We start from the raw sequence: 27006 nt of genomic DNA on the forward strand, positions 1-27006 counted from the left end.
TTCAGTAATTTTGTCTGGTATGAAAATTTTTCCATTTTTTCCCACTTTCTATAATAGATTATTTCGTTGTCGGTTTAAACAACTTATCAGTGACATGTTCGAAAAAAAATCTCTTTAATTTTAGGTGGTTCTGATATCAGTGGTTATTTGTTATTATGTAAATAAATGCTCATAATATATACTCTTTTGTATATTATAGAGAGACGCGATGTCGTTTATGTACTCAATTCCATTAGTCAAGTGAGAGAAACGACATAACTAGGTTTATACAAGAAAAAATATTTTGAATTTTATGAAGTTGGTGTTAGGCTTAAAAAGACTGCGAATCATTGATCTAAAGCAATGCACCAAATACAATTGGGATAGTAATTTAAAAATAAAATAAAATACTCCTAAACAAATTTGGGTTATAGAAAGACTAGGAAGAGTTCGATTTTGGAACATTCTTCATTCTAGAAAATGCTTATAATTTATCACTTCTGTTTTTAAATTAACAAATAATTAAGTAAATGAAACATGAAAATGCTGTTAGGTGCTAGATGTAGTATTCTTCGCCTCATAGTTCTACAGCCGAAGCTGAGCCTTAGCTTTCTAGATTGGTCGCCTGCATCACAACCCATCCCAAACCTTATTTCTCCAGTTTGGACACTGCAATATGGTGTCGCTATCTTGACTAATGTTATCTATCCATCTATCTATTACTACAGCAGTATTTGTTCTACATATATAAAAAGAAAGATGATCCTATATCAATGGAACGCAATCCCATTCGATCCAGAAACAAAATTATTCTCTGTATTATAAGGTTTACTTACCTTGAGACAACGCTAGGGCTGGAGCATACAGGACGATAGCCATATACATTATCTACTCAATAAAAAGAAAGGAAAAATATAATGAAAATATTTTTAGTTTTTTTTAAATTATTAATTAATATAAGCTTGTTAATAACTTTATAAAACTAACGAGCGCACACACACGCACACATTTTTTTTTTCATTTGCAAGTATTTTGTACTCTTCCATTTTTCCATTTCTTTGAGAAAAAGATATTAGAAACCTCAACTATATTAGTGTATTAATAGAAGTGTATCTGCGTACACTCCAGGAACATGTAGTGTATTAGTGAATCATTCCTTGGTAATGGGTGATAGTGGATTGTGTTTAGGAGGATGTGGAGTGCACGCTATGAGTGTTCTTGGAATTCTTCGAGGCGTCAAGTAATAATAATAACAATAATAACTGTAGGTAAAAAAGAGAGTAGATACGTAATAATTTATTCCTGGATGTAATAACACGAAAGTGCTTGAAGAAATATGGAAATAGCGCATTACATGAAAAAAAAAGGCATCATACGTAGCAAACAATATGTGTACGACAATTGTCATATACATCGCTTAAGCAGAGAAGACAGATACGCAATTAAAATGAGTGACAAATTCCAAGAGAGAGCTGAACATCTCACTAAGTTAGAACATCCAGTAGTGTTCGTGATCATTATGACTACAGAAACGTTTGTGCGCTTTGAGTGCCGCTTGTCGTCGTGACGAGGGGAATCTTTATATGGGCTTTTTCAATTGAAGGTGAGTTAGCCTATCTCATACGTGGTAGCAGGGTTTTTTTCTCCCGGAAACTCGGATTTTTCATCCCGCGTACAGAAAAATCGGCCTTCAGAACACACGCAATTTACAGACAAAATATACTGTTGTTGGTGATGATGGGCGATAGATGGCGTTGATTTTAGTAGTGTCATAGTTGGAGAATTAAGTAGTAATGGAGAGGATGAGATGTATTTAGCGAAGTAGAGTAGCGTGCCCTCCCACGATGAGTCCTTGGACTCCCTGCAGGTGTCACGTAATAATAATAATAATAATAAAGAAATGGAATTCAATTGGTGCAAGATCAGAACTATGCGGCGAAAACTCACGAATGTTCAAAAAGTTCTCGCCGCATAGTTCTGATCTTGCACCAATTGAATTCCATTTCTTTGGCTACTGAAGAAACATTTGGCTGGCAAGCGATGTGCGGCAGGCTATGTTACAATAGCCTGCCGCACTAGAAGAAATCTTCATGACACGAAGATTTCTTCTAAGTTGGGATATCTTGTTGCTACGGTGGGACAAATCATAAATATATTTATTGACGTTGTGGACAATGATGCGTACCAAACTTGACTTATCATTAAAACATCTTCGTATTGGACTCCATTGTCCTTGTAGCAATGAACATACATGAAAATATAATGCACAAAGTGTATCCATGTAGCAGTATCGCATATAAACATCATATCTTCAATGAATCATTAGACCTACAGTTGATGTTTTCTATGATGATATGCGATAGTCAGTACCTCCCGCTAAGAGTGTTTTGAATCTTTGTAAGTGGATTTTATTAGCACACACATGGTACTTAACAAACTCTACCTTAAAGTCGGTCACTATTTTCTGCACTCACTCAGCTCCATGTGTTTCACTCACCAACAACTTTCAGAATAAATATAAAAAAATAAAAAATAATAAAAACTGTTGCTCACTGCGCCCTGTACACGCCCTTTCTATAGAGCTCGATGTCCTTTTGACCTGTGAAACGTATGAGATGCATGTAAGCAAACAAAAAATCAAATATATTAAATAAGGCAGGCTGCCATTTTTTTTTTTTTTTAGTTCAGTTCGACGCCAACGTATTATGTCATTTGTTATTCTTCGAAGAGATCACACGTTAAGATAGGAGAGAGAGAGAGAGAGAGAGAGAGAGAGAGAGAGTACTGAATTCTTTATGCAAAAGAAATATAGCATTGCTTAATGGACTGTGAATAAATTCAGAGATTTTGAACTTTGAACTTAATTGGTTGATGGACTGAGTCCTTGACTCTTTATCCCTTCATCTGGATTTTAGATTGTGGGTGATGAGATTATTGTGGGTAATTTATCCGCTCATTGTGAGCATTGAGGCTGTATCAGCTTTCTCTTGCGACGGAGGATGTCGGTTTTTTATGTTTGAAACGATCTGAGGGCTTGTAGTCCGCTGCCTTTCGAACTAGCTGATTTGGGTGATTATAATCACCCAAATCAGTGAATACCAGATTATAATCACCAAACCAAATTGTAGCTTCCGTGATTGTGAAGAATTTCTCCGCAATGAAGTCATGTAGGTCTTAATATCTTCTTGATATAACTAGATGTTTCTGACGAACCATAGGGCATTAAATGCCATTCTTAGGCATTTATTCAGTATTATCTAAAGTCTGTTGATGTTGCTTTTAGTCGTGTGACCACAGGTTGGAAAGTGGTAAGTTAGTTGCGGTCTGATTATAAAACCGATTTGAAAAGGAGGATTTTGTTGCTTATTCTTAGGAAGCTGTTCCTATTCAAAAGTGGATATAGCTGTGCTATGGTCTGACTTGCCTTAGTGGCGACACTATCCATATATGACTTGAAGTTTAGACGTCTATCAAGATGAGCTCCCAGATATTTGGTAGAATTGCGACAAGGGATGATTTTACCAAACATTTGTATGCTTGTATTCGGTTCTGCTTTACGTCTGGTGAAAAGTACTGCAGAGCGTTTGTTTGGATTAATTGCGATACGCCACTTTGTGTACCAATCCTCCAATTCATTGACTGCTCTCTGCAGCTTGATTGTAGCCAGGTGTGGACGGAGGGATCTGGCTATAATGATTCTGTCATCGGCATATAGAGCGGTGATAGCTGGGGACAGTTTGGGAAGATCTGCCATGCATATGGAGAAGAGTAGGGGAGATAGCAGAGAGCCTTGAGAGACTCCGGCCGTGATTCTCCTCTCCGTGGATCTGATAACTTTGAGTTTTATTTTAAATTTTCTGTTATTTAGATATGATTTGATAAGTAGAACTAGTGGTAATGGAATACAAACTTCGTGTAGTTTAAAAATTAGTCCGTGATGCCACACTCTATCAAATGCCTGAGTGATGTCCAGGAAAACTGCGCCAGAGTGTTGGTGCCAATCATGCCCTTGGGTTATATGTTCGATAACTCTATAAATTTGTAGCGTTGTGGAGTGTTATTTCCTAAAGCCGAATTGTTCATCTTGCACAACAATGCTGCAAGTCTGAATTTCGTTGCGTGAAATGTGGTGGCAAACATGCATCAAATGAATGCCATAAACCCCGCACACTTCCAGCAATAGTGTACAAACTGCGGAGGACCACACCCTGCAAACTATAGGGACCGTATAGCATTTCCTCAAAACCAAAAGATACATCTCAAAACCAGTAAACCTCTTCAAGAACCACATCAAACCATAGTCTCCACAATGGATGGAAGATCGTATGCTAAAGTTACAAGATCAACCTTCCAAAAAGACCCAAAACCAAATCAGTTACAACAAACCTATCCTACTGAACATAACAAGCCACTTAGGTGAAATGCTTGCTGAACTCCGACAAACCAACCTAACTCAGGAAGCCAAGGATATCATCTTAAAGCACACACAATCACTCTTTATGGAAATTCTTAATGGATAAGTCTAAAAGAAAACCGAAATCGCTACAAATTGTTTCATGGAACGCAAATGGTTTATCTATCAAATTGCAGAAGTTTGCAGCAGAAACCCAAGCAGACATCATCCTCATAAATGAAACACATCTTCGTCCAAGTGACAAATCAGAATTAACGGTTATAGCACTTACCGTACAGACAGATGCTTTGCTAGAGGTGGAGGCACTGCCATCTTTGTGAAAAGAAACATAAAACATAAATCAATAGCCGAACCCCAAACAGAACACATGGAAACTACAGGAAGAGAAATACATGTGGAAAACACAAGCAGTATTGCGATATATGTGCAGCCTACAATCCCCCAACTCCTTGAATCTGACTTAGATGTGATACTAAATACAGGCAGAGCAGTGATTATAGCCGGAGATTTTAATGCCAAAAATTCAGTCTGGAACAGCAGAAACTCAAATATTAACGGACGAATACTCAACTCTTACACCACTTCAAGAAATATAACAGTAATAGGACCCACTGAACCCACATATTACGGAGCAACCGGACGTCCTGATGTACTAGATATAGCTATATTAAAAAACATAGCGCACTGCTATCAGATACAAGCAATCAACGACTTAAGTTCTGATCATAACCCCCATCATATTACAACTAGGCACCATACAAGATTTAACGGAAAACACCACCACATTTATAAATTGGAAACAACTTCCCTCAGCCTTCCAGGAAAACCTTGGTCCAACACCGCATATAACATCTGCGAATATACATCTGCGAAGATATAGAAAAAAACAGTGAAAACTCTTGAAAAACAATTATTGACAGCTATAACACAGTTAACAAATATAACCAAATGTGCACCATCAAATAAACTCCCAGAGGATATAAAATGTCTTATCCAAGAGAAAAACAGATTAAGAAGACAATATCAGAGAACAATGGACCCAGCGGATAAATAAGCTGTCAATAGAGCAACAAACCAGGTTCGATATGCCCTAAAGGATCACCGGAACCAACTCTGGAATAACAAAATACACCAATTAAACACAGAGGATCAATCAATATGGAAAATGATAAAATCACTCCGTTCAAAGCGTTTTACATTTCCTCCAATCCAAGGTGAATCTAATGTTGTCTACAACGACGAGGAAAAAGCTGAAGCATTTGCTGACACTTTAGAAAAACAATCCAGCCCCCAATTATATTAATACAGATATAAATTTCATAAGTAAAATTCACACCCAAGTGCGTAAAATAATTCAAAATGCCTCACTCCAATCCAATAACAAACCCGTGTCACCAACAGAAATATATGAGATTTTAAGAAAACTAAATAACAAAAAGGCTCCGGGTCCAGAGAATAACAAACAAGATACTCAAGTTACTTCCCCGAAAAGGGGTTATGCATCTGGTAGCCATCATTAATGCCATCTTCCGGCTAAATTATTTCCCAGAGCGATGGAAAATTGCCGACGTTTTCCTAATTCTCAAACCTGGAAAAAATACACAGTTTCCTGAAAATTACAGACCAATCAGCCTTCTTTCATACATAGGTAAAATAGCCGAACGGGCTATTCTCACACGGGTTCAAGAGGCAAATTCAGAGATGACAAGAGTGAAAAATTTTGAATTTCTAGTTTGGATAGTTTTTAACTAACCGAATGTGATGATAAGTAATGTTCATGACATGAAGTGCCCTTTGTATTCAGTGGATCATATTACAGTAGGGTTATTCGTGGAGACGAAGTATGAATTCCAAAATATATTATATAACTGGGAGAGGAAGAAAACAGGAGCAAAAATTAGAAGTGAATGATTTACAAACTAAATTAAATGCTGAGAACAGTAGAAAAAAATTCTTATGATCGAAAGAGACCTGGAAGTTTTCTGAGTATTCCAGTACGATGTGGCTTTATGTGGGTACACACACACACACATTCGTATGACAATACATCACAAATACACTAGAGAAATTTGAGCGTTGTTTTGATGCTGGCATTTTGATGTAAATAAATAAAATATCGGAATTTTTGAAACATTCGGGTAAAGTAATATTTCCTGTCATTTGTTATTTTGTTATTTTTGCGATCACCTATATACCTGTGTGTGTGTGTGTGTGTGTGTGTGTGTGTGTGTGTGTGTGTGTGTGTGTGTGTGTGTGTGTGTGTGTGTGTGTGTGTGTGTGTGTTTTCGACTGCGAACAATTTACAAAAATAAAGCGAAAAACATCAAATCAGTGATATCTGGACCATTGTGTGTGTGTGTGTGTGTTCTGTAGGAAACAGGCAGTTGTCAAAAATCTCAGTAAAATTCGGAGTTAGTGTTCTCTTTCTTTATTTTTTTTTCTTCTCTTTCACCGTAGGATGGGTTAGGAGTTTACGGGTATTTGATGCAGCTAGCCATCCAGTGGGGTCAATTTTGTTTTATTACAAAATTTTTTTATGTAACTCCCATCCATGGTTTTAAACCTATAGCACATTACTATAGGTTTAGTGCAGTACATGGCTGTGCTAACATGTTTGCATTTTATTTATTTATATATATATTATTTACATTTTACATAATCCAGAAATAGTGTTCTAGAGACCAAACATGGAACGTTTTCAAGCTATTTCAGGCCTCCGAGAAGCCAGAAGTGCTACACGGGTCGATGAAAGTCATTTCCCATCTAAAGGTATTCACAAACATCCATGCGAACCAGTAACCTGTCGGTTGAAGAACGGGTACGTTAACCATTCAGCCAACAGTCTTGCTTGAATGGCGAGGAAAATGTTGACTTCCTCGGAAAAGAAGAAGAAATTCTTCAATTAAAAAGTCAATTTTTCAGTTGAAAAGTACTATATAAATGGTCTTCGCGTCATCAATGGAATTTCAAAGGAAGTACATTACCGTTTCAAATCGATAAACTTAAACGCAGTTTAATTCTACGCAGTTTATTATATTTTATTATAACAAAATATTAGTGCTTGGTGATTTATACATGGTTTGTAATTTTTATAAAAAAATTACTAAAAAACAATTAAGGTTTTCGTGGCGATGTTTTATAAATAGTATTTATGGTTTGAGTTTTTATTTTATTAAAATATTTACGAGTACTTCTGGTTTTGAGAATTTTTAAATGTAAATATTTACAAATGTAAATATTTTTTCTTAGAGGAAAAACGATCTGTTTGCCCAGTCAAGAAATAGAACATGAACAAAATCTAGTGGAGAAATCACGTGATTGCCATTATTGGGATTTGCCAACTTTATTCGTCTGGCTGGTAAAGGGAACGAACTTCGTTTACATTTATTGCCTGGATACGGAAAAAAGATCGCACACCGTTGACTTTTTTTTTTTCATGTACAAAATATTCAGAAGATTAGAAAAAAATAAATACCTGCTGCATTTCTGTAAAACACTGAACGAAACAATAAGGAAAATACCTATTTGGAAATAATGTAGTCATGGTTTGAAACAAATATGTGGAATTTCTAAAGCATACGAATCATGATTAATGATTATGCGCACCAATGCCACACTGACTCGTGCTGTTATCTACGACTATCAAATACTCGTAAGATTAATACGTGACCCGCTAAGAGAAGGTAGATTGTGTTTGTGTGTCGAGAAGAGATAGTCAAACAGATTTCATGGATGGAGCGCATTATTTTGTAATATCAGCATGAAAATCATGCTGAAATGAAAGAAATCCCATATTTCTTTGATTGATGATTGAGATGTCAGTATTTGTGCCCCCTCCCTTCACAAGAAAGGTGGTATATGCTAAAACTAGATTTTTTTTTTTCAATATTCGTAGTCTTGAATTTTTTCTTACTAACAAATACTTTTTGAATATTTAAAGACTTAATAACAAAATGTTTTTGTATTTAGCATTGCCTCCAAAATCCTCACTGTTGTACTCGTATGCAGTTTTTTTCTTTTAGTGAAATATTTTAGAATGAATTCTACCAGAACTAGCACTTTATGTACATATTAATTCTGAAATGAACTTGGTATCATTTATCCAATGTGGCGAATAATTACTAATTGTATTTATTTGTTTTATTTTTTCTCACATGGAAAAGCTTGTTTCGAAATGACAGTGAAGTGTGAGAAATACGACCGAACTTATGGTCGAAATAGCCAAACCTGTTTCGACGTCCAGTGTGAGTGAGATCTATTACCACATTCTTAAGGTAGGCCTATTACTTTTTTTTTTTTTTTATGTTTGGCCTATACACGAGAATTTGGTTGATACATCGTATCGTGTATGGAAAGAGAATTGAGAAACGAGGAACTTGTTCACATTGGATTTGAAGGCCTGTGCCATTGTATTCCTTGGAAACAGAGGAAAGGCTGTTCCAAAATATAGCAGCAGCAGTATGAATGGAGGAAAGAAACTGGTTCTTTAGAAATGTTGATTTGGAAAGGAGAGAATTACTGATGATAGTTCTGATAAACATTTAACCTGGAAATATTTATAGAAGAAGCATGCAGTAGATACTAGATGCCTGTGCGTGAGGGGTTGAAGTAAACTGGTAAGAAATGAGTCGTTAATCAGTCTGACTGCTCTCTTCTGTATTGAGTCGAGTATCTTTAAGGAGCTCTTAGGTACACCTAAGAACTCTTTAAAATACACCTTAAGGTACACCTACCCCAGATGTGCGAGCAGTACTCGATGGATGGACGGATTTTTGGTTTGTACACGGTTAATAGCTGTTCAAGAATTCTCCATGCTTGCGCAGGAAGCATGCAGAATTTGCCCCTGATATCAAGACCATCTTGGCATAAACACATTACAACCATTGCCTTGAACAAAAGAGGAATCCTGATTTTTTTGTATGCCGATGAGGCAATAGTCGTAATGTGTTTATGCCAAGATGGTCTTGATATCAGGGGAGAATTCTCCATGCTTGCTGCGCAAGCGCATTAATTGAGAAAGAAGTAATATTTATTTGTTATTAAATGCATACATTTATAAGCATTCCATTTAGGATTTTATTTTTGTAGACAGAAGACGTCTTAAGCTTGCGCGGCAATAATTGAACTTTGCGTTGTGTATCGAAGGCCGATGCTTGCTCGTCTAGTCAAAGCTACCTTGGCTTGCTCGGTTGTAGGAGCTTCCAGGTCCTCGCTGCAGCACTATGATTTAATGCGCGCGCATAGCCATTTCCGCTCCCTTCACGTCGTTTTAAACACAAGACCATACGCAGTCAAAGTAGCTCTAGCCAGTGAGCTTCAGCCAGCCTTTGTGCGTGTTGCTTGGGAAAATTAGGTTACAACCCACTTTTTATGACGATGTTTATTGACCAGTTCATAAAAGAAGACCCGTAGGGTAGAATTTGTATTCAAGTAGCTAAATTGAAAAAGATCGAATATCATTTGTAAAATAAATGTGTATGATTTGTATGATTAAACGTACATAAATTTCTAAATATATAGTTTTAAATGATCAGTAATTCATTATTCCGCTAATCAGACTTCAATCACACCTCTCACTCCCTGAATGATAACAAGAGCAAGCGTGAATTTCAAGACCAGCATTCGCCTCTGCTTGATATCAAGGTAATCCCAAGCATAGAGAGATCTCATCTTACTTAGAGACCTGGCTGTTGTCAGAGGTAAGGATGAGATAATATAGTTATTATTTTTTTTTGGGGGGGGGGGGATAAGGGACCTGTGTTTTGCAGCGTTGAAATTTACAAAATTATCCGAGTTCCATCGAAAAATGGTTTAGAGATCAGAATTTAGGCTTTCAGAAGTTGTTGTTCTGTGAGTTGTAGTGGTTTGTTTCGTGCAAGGTTTGTTAAGTGAGAAGGAGGGATGTAGTGTATTGTCGTCAGCAAAACTGTGTATTAGATTGGCGGGCAACTGGAGCAGGTCATTCATGTATAGAAGAAACAGGTTGGGTGAGCGGATAGAATCTTGTGGTACCCCAACATTAGTTGCATAGTTAGAAGATGGAGTACCATCCACCATCACACGCAATGTACGTCTAGTGAGAAAATGGGCGACCCAGTTGTAGAAATCACGGAAAGACCGTATGATAGAAGCTTGCTTAAGATGCCCTTGTGCGAGAGTCGGTCGAATGCCCTGGAGATATCTAGTGCAAGCACTTGGGATTCGCCAAACTTTTCCATGGTGCTTATACAGAGGTGTGTGACATAGGGAAGCAGATCTCCTGTCGAACGACATTGACGGAATCCATACTGGCGGTCGTTTATTAGTTTAGTACTTTCAATAAAGCATAGTACTTGGCTGTTGATGGTTCTCTATCTCCATGACTTTGGAGAGGACCGAGGTGAGAGAGATTGGGCGGTAGTTTGATAGTAAGTATCTGTCACCGTTCTTGGGAATAGGTTGGATATGGGCTAATTTCCAGCGCGTAGGGTATATGCCCTACGCACGTCCTAGTGAAAGGTTAGGTTTTCTATCAAGGTAGAGCAATATTTTTTATGATGCCTCCATCTGGGGGGGGGGGGGGCTTGTGCTCCCTCATTAAGGGCATCTGCTTTGGGCCTCATTGTTCCAGAAATTATACGCATTTCTGGAACAATAAAGACTATTCCATCATATTGGTTACCAGCTCTGAGCCACATACAACCGCCGCAACTACGACACCAAGACAACTTGATTCGCGAATATAACAAAATTTGCCAGAATCCACTGCTTCCTATACACTGATATTAACAGCTTTACATCACAGAGGCTTGAATCAAGACACCCGTCTATTATAACGGCTCAACGACTTGTCACTGACAGCTATGATGCAACAATAGCATGACGGACGGAATGGACTGTCGAAGCCCCAGTAATCTGGCAGACTGTCTTTAACCCAAACAGTCCTCTATCAGGGTTTGACCTTCCTCGAAAAATATGGACCTCCCTAAATAGGGTTGGCGCCAACCACGGTAGGTGCGGAGCTTCCTGTCGAACGTAGACATTCAATTTTAATTTTAGGATTATTTGTATAGTTTTATATGTATATATGACTTCAGTGTCACTTCACACTATTGTATTCTTTTATACATTTTATTGGCTTGTACGTCCTTTTTTTGTGTATGGTGGCATCTGCATTTATTATTCTTAGACAAACGCTAAATAAATAAATAAATAATGCTTTAATCTAGACATGATGCTAGTCATCAATGAGGATCCATATAGATCAGAAACTTCAGTGTTTAGTAAACCTCCGAAATATGCGATAATGAAAGGCAACAAGCTAACCCTCGGGTCTTTCATCATAGCAATCCACATCTAGAGCCTCCATGGTTCGGTTGGTATAGACGAACCCTTTAGTTAGAAGGACTCGGGTTTGAATACTGTCTATGACATAAGGAACTTTTATCAGACCTTTTATCTGTGGAAGTTCGGGTTTTTCGTCCCTCAGAACAGGCAAATTGGTCCCTGAACACACATATAAACAGCCATAAATACTTGCTCTTAGAGGATGCAAGAGAGGAGTGACGCGCCGGTCGAGTCCTCTGACCCCTAATCAGGGGACTCTACCCGTCCTAAGGGACAAATAAAGTGAAGTACACACCTGTTTTGAAAAGTAGCTCATGCAGAATGGAAGCTAACTCCGAGTGACTCACGTAATAGTAATAGATTTCAAAATAAAGAAATCTTTTCGGGTAACTTTTAGCATGGGTAGAACAAAAGTTTTTTTTTTTTTAAACAAAAAAATATATATTTTTTGAGATTTCTTCTAAGTAAGAAGCCTTCAGAGCAATATATAGTCATCCCTCAACTTACGTCCGTTCGAGTTACGTCTTTCGAAGATACGTCCGTGATCCCATAGTGGAATAAATATCATTTTCGACTATACTTTCGAACCAGACGCAAGCGAGCGTAAAGTAAAAAGGTTTTTATTTAGCAACAATGCAATGGCAACAGCGCATTCAGCGGCAACCTCCCTCGGCAGTCGGCATGTGGCTTCAGCAGTTCCGATGTTGATTTTGTGTTTAAAAAATAGGTTATTTGTGCCAGTTCATTAGCGCAGATATAAGAAGCCGTGGATGACTCAAAAATTGTTTGCGGATGCCTTAATCAACTGTAATGGGAGTGAAATGGAGAGCTGTTGTGTGAAAGAAAATGTAGAATTTTAAATTTTATTAATTCTAGATAATGCTCCAGGTGATCCGTATTATATCGATGAACTTCACCAAGTTCAAAGTCATGTTCCTCCAAACGCTGTTTCATTGATCCAACCGATGGATCAGGGAGTTCTTGTAGTATTTAAGGCTTATTATCTACGGAGAACTTTTCCACAAACCATTTCTGCTACTGAAGGAAACGACCAGACTCTCATGTAATTCTGGAAAGCATTCAATATTTATCATGCTATTTAAAATATTGCTGTAGTTTGGGACGAAGTGATCTCTCAATGTATGAGTGGCCTATGAAAAAAGACATTAAAAAGGCTTGGGCCCGATTTTGGAAGTTTTGAAAAAAAATGAACAACTTTGTAATTGAGTAAAGAAATAGTGGGCCTAGCAAACAATCTGAATCTCGAAGTAAATGATGACGACGTAGTTCAGTTCATAGTAAGTGGCCCTGAAGAGTTGACCGACGAAGAATTAGTCGAACTGGAGGAAGAACGTGTTGCAAAAGACATGTACCCCCATGTTGAACGCTATTTATTAGCTGAAAGGAAAGTACATGATGCGTTTGCTTGCTATAAACAAATTTATGATGAAAAGAAGAAGAGGAATAAGCAAAGCACATTGGACATTTTCATCAAAAAAAAAAAAAGGTACTAATTATAATGAAGAGCCAAAGGCTTCAATTCGGTGACATGAACTTATTTAAGTTAAGGGATATTATATCCCATATTGTTTCTTAGCCGAATGAGAAACTCAAAGAGTTTCATGCCGAATATAGAAACTATATATAAAGTTCGGCGATTCCACGCGTAAGCAAATACCTGGATAGAACAGCAACTGACCCTTGAAGGTAGTGCAAGCTGAGGCAACTCATACAAAGGGTGGAGCTAGCTCCGATCACTATTCTTGATATTTACCCATAATGTGAACTTAGCTCCTAGGAGCTGTATTATTGTTCAACATTATGAGAGAAGGTCACTACCCAGACTGGTTTCGACCTTTTTTGAGGTCTCATCAGTGAGTAGGTAGACCAAATTAATACCAAGTTTGTAGCGAACAGAACTTACATCCCTTCTATGAGAATTGCCAAGAGGTGTCCTATTAAATTACTAATTATAATGAAGAGCCAAAGGCTTCAATTTGGCGACATGAAAAAATTCGGCGACAAAAAAAAAAGAAAAAAAAAGGTACTAATTATAATGAAGAGCCAAAGGCTTCAAAGCTTCAAAGGTTACACCAGAACAGTCGCAGCCTGGTCCTTCACATAGTGAAGGTAATGAAGATGTGATTGTGGAGGAAGATTTGGGTGATTATTCTCCTATTTTAACGCATGAGGTTTAAAAATTAAAATGACAATGAACTGATTACTGTTAAGCCCCTAACCCTATAACTCTGTTGATTTAATGTATCAACTTACTTCCGAACCGACCCACGTCCTACCGGATGGAACGGAAAACCCCGACGTAAGTAGAGGGATGACTGTATTCAAATTCAGATTTTTACTTTTTTTAAATTTTTTTTAAAAGGGTAGTATCTTTATACGTGGTACATTATTAAATCTTTAATTTCTTGAAAATAAGTAAGAAATAAGTGCTGTAAAAACATTTTTTAAGTATTTCAGGGGATAGCAGAACTTACCATGTGGATTGAGAATGCGAAGGAACCGAGAGAGCGTACAAATCTATTGAATCGTCTCTGCAAGTACTAAATGGGGAGAAAAATCTTGATTTAGTATACAAAACGAATTTCAATGAATACTGTTATAAAATATTTACAATAATTATTATTACTGATATCCATAAGCCCACTTAAATTGCTGTTATAAATACAGTATACTATATTGAAAAAAAAAAATTAAAGGAACACATCCACCAATTTTTTCGAAATTCTGTGTACTTGTGACAAACTCCTGGCATAAACAAGGTGTAGACGGACTGTAAATGAATGTAATCGTGCACAATACTGAAATGTAACGTTTAACTTCAACGAGATGTCATCATAGGCCGGCTGCCGTCATTCAGTTCGTGCGACCGCAACACAGTACTCGAGATCATTTGTAATCCATTAAAGCAGGGGTCGGCAACCGGCGGCCCATAAAAGGTTGACCATACTTAATGGCATGTGGCCTGCAAAATTTTATCATCAAGAAAAGACGTTATGAACATTTCAAGGGAACGTTATCTACTACTCAAAGTTAGATTTTTTAATTTACGTGAAGAAATAGATATTTTCATGACGGAACACGAAAATACTGTCCCACAACTATCGGATAAAAAATGGATTTTGTCTTCTCTTGCATGTATGGTAGACATTATAACTTCCTTAATGAACTTAATTTGAACCTGCAGGGCCAAGGTAAATTACTAGCAGAACTGTCTTCTGACATAAAAGCTTTTGAAGGCAAACTATGTCTGCTGAAGAAATATATGATGGAAGAAATTCTACATCGTTATATATGTTGCAAATCTGTATCTACAATTCGATGGCAAACACAAAAGGAAACTTTTGTTGGTATTATTGAAGATTTACAAAAGGAATTTTCAATAAGATTTGTGGATTTTCATAAACATAGCATTGAAACGCGATTATTTTTGCACCCTTTTAATGTCGACATTGATGACGTACCAAACCAACTACAGATGGAAGTTTTTAAATTAACACAATGAAACATTAAAGAACGCATTTTCATTAGAAAATATCCAAACATTTTATCGATGCTTACCAAAAAAATTGGAAGGATTAATCAGTTTCGTAAAGAAGATGATAGGCGCATTTGGATGCACATACATATGCGAACAAGCATTTTCTGCCATGAGTTTTAAAAAAAAAAAAATTTACTTCTCGATTGACTGACAAATGAACATTTGCATGCTTCAATTCGAATGTGCACCTCAGGTTATAAAGTGGATCGAGATAATATGGGTAAGGGAAAACAATCTTTTTCACGTAATAATTTTTCATTCAGTTTCATTTTCATGCTTGTTTCATATCTCGTACTTTAAATATTTCTGTATTTTTTAAGATTGATATAATAAAAATTGATAACTTAAGTATTTTTTTCGCTCACTATTTTCTATTAATCAAACGCTTGCGGCCCGATTATTAAAAATAAAAGTTGAATGTGGCCCGTGAGTCTGAAAAGGTTGCCGACCCCTGCATTAAAGGATTGGAGCGTAGTGCTGAAATAGTTCCTAAGAAACAGGCATAACCGTCGTTATGCAAAGCGTCAATAAAGGTTGCGTTCTTCCTCTTCTTTCAAGGAACACCTCTTCAAGGGTGCGAGTTCTCTAAACAGAAAGCTCAAGATATCCATAGCGATAGAGGTTTATATTAGAAACCTCTATCGCTATGGATATACACTACTACAGTATATCAACACAGCGTATGAAGAGTTAGATAATTCAATAAGTCAATAAACTACCACCTTGCATATTAGAGGCTTGAATCTAATATGCAAAGTAGTAGAGTCATATCAAGTGGTCCATATTCACATCACCTGAAGACATTCACAACAGATAATCTGCTGTTCACTTGGCCTACCATGCTGGTACATAATGGTACGTTCAGATGGACTTGTTTGGATATGAGACGTTATTTCCTTGTCTGTATACCCTCTTTTACTGTATGATATGTGTGGTAGTGGTATACGATAGCGTGAGAATAATTCTTTTGTTTCAGACTAGGAATCCTTGCAATACTGCCCGGAAAAGTCAACACTGAATATTAACATTGTCTGCAATTCTGTGTGCCGTAAAGAATGTCAGTTTGTGGAAACGACTCGGTATGACCTTGATATAATGTAGCATATTATGCCATACCGCAAGTATTCTAACTTGGCTAGAATACAGTCCATATCTGAATTCTACATATTCTCTGGGAAGAATTGGAGTGTCTTTAAGGGCTAGATCAACATAGTCCACCTCACTAAAGGGAATGGGCGCATTCTGGTGGGGAATGTACATTTGGTGGAAACTCTACGGATGAGTGTGGTATCCATAACCGATCTCATCAGTGTACTGTTTTGCGAAGCATTCAGTTGTCCTTATAACGATCATCGTCAGGTATGTCAAAATACAATATTTGTATATAACTTAACCCTTTTAGGCTTTTCGGAAACTAAACTGATTTACAGCGATTGAAACAGTGGCATAAATTTTGCTTCAGGATTTAAATTATATTTTATTTGCGTGCGTGTGCGTGCGTGAGAACGTGTGACCACATAAACCTTAACTGTCACTTGCTATTACCACGTGTGTCTAGAATTGTGCTTCTCGCCTGGCTGAAAACAATTACATGTACGTACTTCTATGTAGCTTGGAAGAAAACAGCCGCGTTTCTTGATACGCCCGATGCGTATCAAGAAACGCATTAGCTCAAAACTAAATAATGCATTACAAACCGTCCTTGAAAGATTTGAAAATATTCGCAAAACATGTTAGATTATGTTAATATTATATTAACATATAATCAATTAATATAATATATAAAAATATAAAAATGCTGCCAGACCAAGGGGAAAAATATTAAAATCTTTACAGGTCTGTGATAAGCTACAGAGTGAGAAATACTGGTTTGACGTGATCTGCGGAAACTGGAGTGTCGCTCCTTCAAAGGGCATGGATATTTCTAATGAAAAACATGAATTAAAAAAAAAATCCGTGCTTTGTAATAAAATTACGATTATTTGTCGTTATAGTCAAACAAACAGCAGACAGGTTAAAAGATGCAAATATAGATGCAAATTTGGATCGTTCTTTACAACAATAAGAATATGCATAGTGTTGAATATGAAGATAGATTGAGAAAATACAATTTGCAGAACCTGGTGGATAGCAGGGGAAGATATGATCGAGCATTAAGTTATTAAGGGGTTATTACAAGATTAATGTGGGGGAGGTTTGCATAGAATTGGAAAAGACAGGAGAGAAGAAGAGATCATCCCTGAAAGCTGTATAATGATTGTGATCAATAGATGAGTTGCAGATTTTTTACATGGGGATTAGTAAGTGATTGGAATACGTTACCCGATAGTGTGGTGAACGAGAGACTGAATATATTTCAGGTGCGGTATTGTGGGACTTCTTGCGATGAGTCTTTTTACTCCATGGAGATTGGTTAATAATAATAATAACAACAAAAATGACAATAATAATAAATAAACAAAACACAGAGATGTATGATTATATATCTGTGTGTAAGGTTTTGAAGAAAGATTTTGAAGGTTGAAATTTACAAATGTTGAGATCTTTTTATAAAAAAAAAGTAAATTTTAATTTAAAGGAAGCATTTCCTAATTATTTTTATCATTCGAAAAGCGCCCTCTTCTAGTCAGTGTTCCAGGAAATTGTAGTATTCACTGATTCTTGTGATATTTAACAGAGTAAATTAATGCGTGTCCTTTTTCCTGCTCTGAATTTCTTAATTATCCTTATTCATTTTTTATTTGATTCTCCTATCTTACTGCTAATAATTTGCATAAGGAACCTTATGTTTGCCGTACTACGGTAATTATCTTTTCTCTGCAGGTGATCTAACCACTACAGTAATAACTAATGATATCTGTCATGTTAAGAATATTATGAAGTCATAAATAACAATTATTAAGTGGCGAAGTAATCAAACATTGCGTTATTTGTTGTGTTCCACGTAATTCTTTCACGCTCGATCAACTCGTGAATCTGCAACGCAGAAAAACATTTTGTGCTGATAAAGCATTGCAAATCTGAGTTGTGGTTGTTCGCGGTACTTTTCAATGTGTGGTTTCAAGAGGAAAAACGGAGTCACGGTTACTAAACATAAAATGAAATAGAATAGAACAAAAAAAAAGTACCAGGATGTACACTTGTTTTTGTTCATCCTAATAAATTAAAATTAATTTTAAAACATGTTTAAATATTCTCGTGTTATTCAAAATAATTTCAAATATTACGATGAAAAAATGTTATTAATCACAATCAGAAGTGTATACAAAAATACAAACGGTGTTCGGAACAATGTGAAGTGAGGGTAATTTCCAATTTTTATTTGAAATTAGAAGGCACTTCCGTAGACCACTAATAATTTTATAAATATAGAGAAGGGATTTTTTTCCCTAATGTTGTAAGGAGGAATAATTATTTCTCTGGTAACTATCATAATTAATTGCGCATTGAACGAAAACATAGAAAATGGAATCAAATTTGATCTACCAAAAAAGGAGAAATTCGAACTGGTGAATCACCTTTTCAGCCAGATTTTGAGTAATCGGGAAAACAAAAAGTTCAAACCACATTCATGTAGTTCAAAACCACATAAAAAAAAACCCTACCTCCGTATGAGACCGGCTAACTCACCTTTAACACTTTAACGTTATCGTTTGGAGTTGCAAATATATTACAAAATTATTTCCAATGAAGATACATTTTGAATTGAGGATAGAAAGAGTATTTCGTGCACATATCACTATCAAAATCAAAAAGCATGAAATTTAATTTAAAAAAAAAAGACTATTTAAGTTGAAAAAAAAATCCTGACTAATTTCTTATCTCAACAATTAAAACATGACTACACACACACACGCGAAATTTTTTTCTTCTATGAGTTTTTAAGAGTTATAAAATACACATCAATGCCTCGCATTTTATATTTTAGCTGTTAGTTAGTTCTTACACCTATTTAGTTCTTGTCATAAGTTTATTACGGATATTACAAGCTATAAACTCCTGGTTTTTCACTTTCAGTCGCTTCCGACAGTAGGTGACTTTGTAGGCATTGCCTACAAAGTATTCCTGGTGAGATGTTTACAGGGTAGTTCACCGTTGCTTTCCCCAACCTCCCAGTTTTATCCGGTCTCGGGACCAGCATATGGCTGGGACGTATTCATGACTGTAATCCACGTGTTTTTCACGGGGACAGTTTGCCTGTTCTGGGGGACGAAAAACCCGAGTTTCTGGGTGAAAAACCCCTTAACTCCGTATGAGACAGGCTAATTCACCTTTAGTCTAAAGAGACCACATAAAGGTTCTGCACGTCATGGACGGGAATCGAACCCAGGTCTTTCCGACCAAAGGGCTTCGTCTATACTGACGGAGCTACGGAGGCTCCCACAAGCTATAAACTTATCACTAAATAGGCTATAAACTGTGTAATAAATCTTAAGGTAATACCGTTACATTAAAAAGAGATCTTGAAAAACAGTTAAAACTTCACAATAAAATTTTAATAAGATATCTTGTGCAGGGATGGTTTAGGCCAATTGGTGAAGCGATCGAATATTTTTATTTTGCGGCCCATTGTACATAACTGTATATAATTTTAATATTAAAATGGTGAAGAGCTAGAATTAATAATTCATAATAACAAAAAAATGTTGATTAATAAAAAGAAGCCTCCGTAATTCAGTCGGTAACGAAGATACCCTTTGGATTAGAAAGCAATTCGAATCCCGTCTAGGACGCAAAGAAACTTTTATAACAGCTTTTCAACGACACTGGGTTAGTCAGGCTCATATAAACTGGAGGTTTCCCCCTTCTGGAAACTTGGATTATTTATCCCACAAGACAGATAAACTGACCAGAGAAAACACACAATTAGTAGATCTGGTTTCATACATTGGTCAGCACAATGGTTTCATAACCTCAGGAGTTTCGACTGATTAATAAAGGATAAAATTCTTATGAAAAACTTTGTCCAAAAGACAAATTCAAATCGTAATGCTAAAAACAGTACCGCAGACGAGAACAAGAAGGCTCCAGTAACCTCGTTAGTGGGGCTAACGAGGTTACTGGAGATGTGGAGGAGGTTAATAAAAATGAATTAACCTTCAAAACAGCAGAATTAAAGCAGATCATCAGAGAGACGACAACGGGAATTACAAAAAAAAAAAAAAAAGGCGAGTGGCGTTTAAATGAGGCATAGGGAGAAAAAGAAAGGTATGCAGCAAAATAAGAAACAATAAAGCACGGAAACAGGTAAGTCAGGAAGTAACGGAAATCAAATAAGTGACGTTGTTTGTAAAAAGAAAGAAGTTATATTTGGTATAGTGACTCTATAATAAAACATGCTATTGATGAGCGAGTTATAACTTCGAGTTTTCCTGGAGCGAAAATTAAGAATATAAAGGAAGCAATTCAAAAACAGAAAACAAAAGTAAACGAAATCGTAACTGTAGTGCGTACTAACGACTTAACTAGAGATAAGTTCAGTATGAGAGGGGACATGAAAGGGTTGTTGGATGAGGCGAGAGTGAAGAGTGAGAAAGTGAAAATCGTCAGTATTTTACCTCGATATGATAAAAATGAATTAAGAAGAAGGGCTATGATGGCAAACGATTCCATGGCGTAGGCTGTGTAGAAGGAATGGATGAGAGTTTTTGGATGTGTGGAGTGAGTTTGAGGAAAGATTGGATTTGTATAAGAGGGACGGCATACACCTAAATGCATTTGGTATCAGGAGCCTAGAAAAACTAATAACTGGTATGAGACCTAACACAGAGAGTCAGGGAAACTAAATTATAAAGGGAAGAATGGTGAGAATGTGAGTGTAAGAGCGCCAATGTTATATAAATGTATTAATGACAGGAATGGGCTTTGTCATGGAAATGTTGAGGAGGCGAGATCAAACGTGTACAAAGATGTCTAATGTGTAAGGCACTAGAGATCTGCAAGTTGTCCAACTGTGTCATGCAGACTGCAGACAAGAGCATACAAAAGAACTATTCAGGTACATTATTATGTCTGTACACGAATGCTAAGAGTATCAGAAAGAAAGGTGTAGAGTTCGTTGACTTAGTCAATATGTTGTAACCTTAGATTGCAGGCATTAGTGAGACCTGGCTATCAGAATCGGACATACTAACTGGTATCGAGTGTCAGGGGTAAAGTATTTTTAGGAATGATAGAGAGGATATGAGAGGAAGGGGCCTTGCTAATGATATCGGATGACTTGAATCCAGTTAGAGTTGAGACCTATGATTGTTTAAATTCTTTAAATTTGTTCCTCCATGTATTACCTAATTTACATTCGACAGTTCTTACTAAGGGATTGTTTTCTGTTCTTTCTTAATAATGAAGTCCTTGTAAAAAACACGTTTATTGTTTTGTGCAAAAAAGTACCAGAACAATATAAGACACATGAAAGAAACTTATGCTATTTATTTTAATTACAATTATTGCATTATAAACCCCAAATGAAGTAATTTACTGTATCTACTATTTGGGAAACTTTTAGCTTATTAAATATTTATTCTCTGATATTTTCCCGACCTTTAGAACGGATATATACATGCCTAATTTACCTAGCTAATGAAGGAGGTGAACATTCGTAGCTCTTAGGAATGATGGAAATTCTAACAGTGTAATTATTGATGATTTACTGTTCACCAGAGGTACGGTATTTTCGTTTACTTTATTTGATATTTGAGTTAATTATTCAGACCCTCAAACATGTGTAAAATTCCTTCTTTAGCCGTCTGAAATATTCATGATCATACAAATACTCTCTCTCTCTCTCGCTTTCCTGGATATACTGGAATATCATTCAGAAAAAAAAAGTAAAATCTTGGTTGAGTTGTGTATGGAACAGCAGTACCGATGACATTTGTGATTAAATGCGTGATTTGTGGCCACAGTACGCGATAAAATGGGAGGCGATTTCACAATATTGTTGGGAAAGAATAACCTATCTCTGAAAAGGGTCAGATAACTTTAAAAACCTATCGAGAGAGAATTAGGATATTGTGTCACTCAGAATATAAAATAAAGATTGTAAATAGTAACTTACGCAAGCCTATTGTTGTTTTAGCATTTTTGGCAAGAAAACAGCGCCCTTATTGTATAACAAAACATGACTAATGATGACGGTTTTCAAAATACATGGATTTGCATTTTTAGAAAATCGATGGCCTACTTTAGATAAGGAAGGGGAGGGTGAAAAACGAATATGAGCAGAGATTACGGGCTTTGTTCATAATTCTTGTACAGTATATTGTATGCCTTAATATTAAATAACTGTTACGAATAAATATAACTTTACTTTGTTAATGAAGATACAAACTGAAGATTCAGCACTTGATTCAATTCATTAACATGGTATATGAATTTTAAACATCTTAACTCAACACATACAAGAGATAACAACACCTATAACATAACAATGTGATGTGTGTGTTTCCAATAAATGCTTTCCTTAACATCTGTTGAGGTAAGAGCCATTATAAAAGTAATTCTATTCATTAATTAAGGATTTAAATAAGTTCAGATCTTATGATTATGAAGGATAAAATTTTACAATTCTACGGGGTTTAAATTACCAGAATTAATTGAATGCTGTGTTTTAACACACAGTTGTACTTGGATATTTTATTACAGCAGTCACATTCGAAAAACTGGAAAAGTATAAGGTTCAAAATCGCTAGAGGAAGAAGGGGGGGGGGCAAGGCCTAAATAAGCCAGGGATTTTTTTTCACATTGCTGTGAAAACGTTTTGTCCAGTTATTATTTTTTTTTTTTTGTGATGACATACATACGTTTTAAACGGAAAGAGTTTTACAAACAAATATTCATGGCGAGATTAAAATTGCTTCACCTGTCGGTGACGAAGCAGAAACTTTTCACGTAATGTTCAATTTAGGTTTAGTAATTCGTGCTTCGAAAATAATACGAGTGTTGCGATGATAAAGCTCTATTCAGCTTAAAATAATTTGTAATTAATTAATTATGGTACTGTGAGATAATTATTAGAAAAGGAAATTTTCGTTGTACAAGTTTATTTTAACTGTATGACAATTTTTCATTAGAATTGTCATAAAAATAATAACATAACTCATTGTAGTTGCTTATTCATGTCTAAATTTACAGGAGACCTTTTTCACCAAGTAATCGTTGTGAGCGATGATTAATCACATTATTAAGTGCGAAAGAACTTCTCACTATCGGGCTAAAAAAAAAAAAAAAGAAAGAATCTCAAATTATAAATTAATATTATGGCGTAAAAATTAGTGTCACATTGCAAGACTAAATTAATCAATTCATAACATTCTCGAAATTCTGTATGTTTTCTTCTTCTTCCTTTACGTATTAGGCCTAATGGCCTGTTACCGTCTCACTCCATCTGAGTCTCGGTCTTCCTACTGACGTTTGCCCTCTGGCCTGTAGTTAAAGAATTTCTTTGGAATTCGGTTAACATTCATTCTCTGCACGCGATTCTTCCAGTATTCCATGTATTGCTTGATGTGTTCGATTATTAGTTTTACATAGATTTCTTTCAGAATGTTACTATTTCTTTTATGGTCGAGACGACTATATCCCGCTGTTTTTCTCCTAAAACATATCTCAGCTGCTGCTATCCTCTGTTCATCTCTCTTCTTTAAAGTCCAGGCTTCACTTCCATAGCATAATACTAGTCTCGCCAAGAATTTATTATTTTATGATCAATATCTTTCTCTTCGTTGTAGGTTAAATGGTAACCTAGGTATTTAAAAGTATTACTTGTTTCAGTATTTTGTTTTCAAGGCGAATTTTACTTCTTATGGGAATGTTACCTGCAAAAGCCATGACTTTAGTTTTATCGATACATATTTTCATATCAAAAAGTCTTTTGAAACTATATCTAAATGATATATAAAATACTGAAGTTCATTTTCTGATAAAGCTATAAGCACCTGGTCGTCTGCATACTGTAGTGTATCTCAAATTGATTTTAGATATTTCCCTGTATTTTTTGTCTATATATATATATATATATATGTGTGTGTGTGTGTGTGTGTGTGTGCGTGCGTGCGTGTGTGTTCAATCTCCACTGGTAGCCAATCAGAGAGATAGCTGGCCCAAGGCTATCACTGATTAATCGGTATACGCAGTGAAGAAGGCGGCAAGTTAGTGCCGCCATCTCGTGGTCCCTAATCCTAACACAATATTTTTAATGTCTGAAAATAGTGTGGGTTCGACGGTCGATTTTCTTGAGTTTACGGGACGAAAAACCCGAGTTTCCGGGAGAAAATACCCGCTAGCCCGTGCCAGAGATCGACTAACTCGGGAACCGGTCGAAAAAAGGCTTAGAAAAATTTCCTCTAGTCGGCGACTAGATTTGAACCACCAAATCCTTTCTTTGTACGTTCAAGCGCCGTAGAGTGCAAACGCCACTTCTATTGAGCTATACAGGCTCCTGTTAAAGATCTATTCGAAAATGTATCGCTGAAAACGTATAGAACGTTTCCTAAGCCTTTCTTCAACCGGTTCCTGAGTTAGTCGATCTCTGGCATGGGCAAGGGAGTTTTTTCCTCAGAAACTCGGGGTTTTCTTCACTTAATCTCAAGAAAATCGAACTTAGAATCCACACTATTTCAGACAAGAGCATATCCTGTTAGTGTTAGGTACCAAAAGATGGTACCAGTCTCTTCATCGGTTGCCGCCTGTAATTAGTGATAATCTTCGGCCAGCTATCCGATTGGCTACCGGTGGAGATTTAATTGCCCAGTCAGTCTCCAGAAAGCTAGATAGAGTTAAAAGGCCTCGCTCTGTAAGGGAGTAAAAGGCGTTAACTGATTTATTTATATTTATTTATTCATATTACAGGCAGTCCCCGACTTATGTAAATTCGAAATTATTGTGAAAGGAGCTAGGAAATGGTGAATTATAAAATTTTTACTTAATCAGTCAAACATTATTCGCATACCATCTAACGGCGATTTTCTGCAAGTCACATACGTGAACTTTCCTCGTTCTCGTTTTCAGCGCTGCTATGGGCTATATTTTTTTTTGTTTTCTAGTACTGCATATTTTTAACGTTTTGATGCGATGTATTTTGAATATCTGAGTGGCTTCTAATGCCTCACAATTTTTGCAAGTCCATAGAGAAACAGAGGTACGTTAGCTTGTTATGGAGAGGAGAGATTTATGAAGAGAAGAAATAAGCCATGTTCAGTCATCTCTTAATAATTTCATAAGAAAGGTCTGCCTGCCGAATTAAATTTTTTTTAAAAATCTGTTTTCTCATACTATTTGTACTGCATTATGTTAAAATGCAGTACAAATTATAATTGCCTTAATAATTACATATTGAAATCCAATTTTTGTGTAAATTCTGACTAAAACGAAAAAATAACATTTAAAACATGTTGACTAATGCGACACGTAGTGTAAGCACATAAGCAATACAGTGTGATTAATGAGCGAAAGGATTAATACTTCATACAATTCGAGTTTCGTAACTTTTGCGGAACGTAACTCTTACGTAAGTCTTATATTGTACGTTTTATGTTACGATAAGAAAGTGATATTAATAAGCATTTTTTTTATTAGATATTAATAAGCATTTTACTAGAAAAGAAATTGCTGTATAATTCTCAATGTCTATTAATAGTAACGCAAATATTTCTGCACAATGCGTCTATATCTACTATGGAAAAATCACTAAAAATATTGTTTTTACTATCGGCCTTCCGCTGGGTAACTTAAATCTGTCTGAGCGACAACGATATGAACTTCATTACGCAAATTCATATCTTAACAGTGCATACCAGGGTATAAATACTACTGTTAATGTGTTCGAGATCGGTTTCATGTTTTTGAGGAGGGGGAGGGGAATAACAGTATTCAAAGGAAACCCATCGCACAGTTCTGAGACCAATCTCAATGATGAAAACAAGGACAGCAGGGGAACAGCATACCGAGTGATACCACTATGGTCGAACATAACTCGTAACAATATTCATCACTTCACTTATAGATTGGCTTGTGTGTATTCTTGCATAGCTTATTTTATTAGTCCTTCACTCCTCTCTCACATTCTTTTTTTTTTGTTTTATTTTTATTTTTTTAGATTATCACATGAGTACTGTATATGATTTCTTTAAAAATGCGTTGCACTTATAACACAGTAAGGCGGATACGACCATTATTGAAGTCTTGCTCGCTGTGCTAGCTGATCTGAGAAGGGCAGATGGGGTACGCCTTGTTTCTTTCCCTCTCTCTCTCTCTCTCTCTTTGATTTCGAAACAGACACGGTCACAATTTTTTGTTTTTTGATTTTTTTTGTATAGTTAGTACATTTTCTATCATGGTGCAAGAAACCATTACAAAGAACGTACTGATATCATTACAGACTGGTCCTACTTGGTATTCGAGTCGCTCAGGCTGTCTTTTATCTACTGAAATAATATTCCTTACTTGGATAAATTTCTTGAATACTATAGTATGCAAACGCCCAGACCTAAATATTTTATTGCATTTTTTCATGTCATGTCCTAACATTCAAAGGAACTTATGATATCGCGTCTGAGTAACACCCGTCTATGTTTGCAAAATTTTAAATAAAAAAAGAAAAAGAAAAAAAGAATCAAGTATAAGCTGGAATAGATGTTTTGAATAACAACTATAATAACTGGTATCCATAACAGACAAAAAATTGCACACCGGAATGAGACATGCACATTATTAAAACTATTATGTGTGT

At 36.1% G+C, this 27006-nt stretch overlaps 1 protein-coding gene across 4 annotated transcripts in view; it reads right to left on the reverse strand.

The window, feature by feature from the left end:
• The window catches only part of LOC150100369 (sodium-coupled monocarboxylate transporter 2-like), a 173427-nt gene that overhangs the window by 52636 nt on the left and 93785 nt on the right, over positions 1-27006 (reverse strand). For 3 of the 4 annotated variants that reach the window (XM_090402435.1, XM_090402436.1, XM_090402433.1), the window contains 2 exons: positions 14215-14280; positions 816-867 (listed from right to left, as the gene is read on the reverse strand). In XM_090402435.1, the coding sequence (XP_090258561.1) occupies positions 816-867; positions 14215-14280 (118 nt within the window). Of the gene's footprint in view, positions 1-815; positions 871-14214; positions 14281-27006 lie in introns of those variants that run through there. The other variant, XM_090402437.1, reaches the window with a different exon arrangement.

This window comes from Typopeltis vanoorti, chromosome 13, assembly GCF_054136105.1.
Source record: "Typopeltis vanoorti isolate ZY-2024b chromosome 13, IOZ_Tvanoo_1.0, whole genome shotgun sequence".
NCBI classification, from domain to species: domain Eukaryota; kingdom Metazoa; phylum Arthropoda; class Arachnida; order Uropygi; family Thelyphonidae; genus Typopeltis; species Typopeltis vanoorti.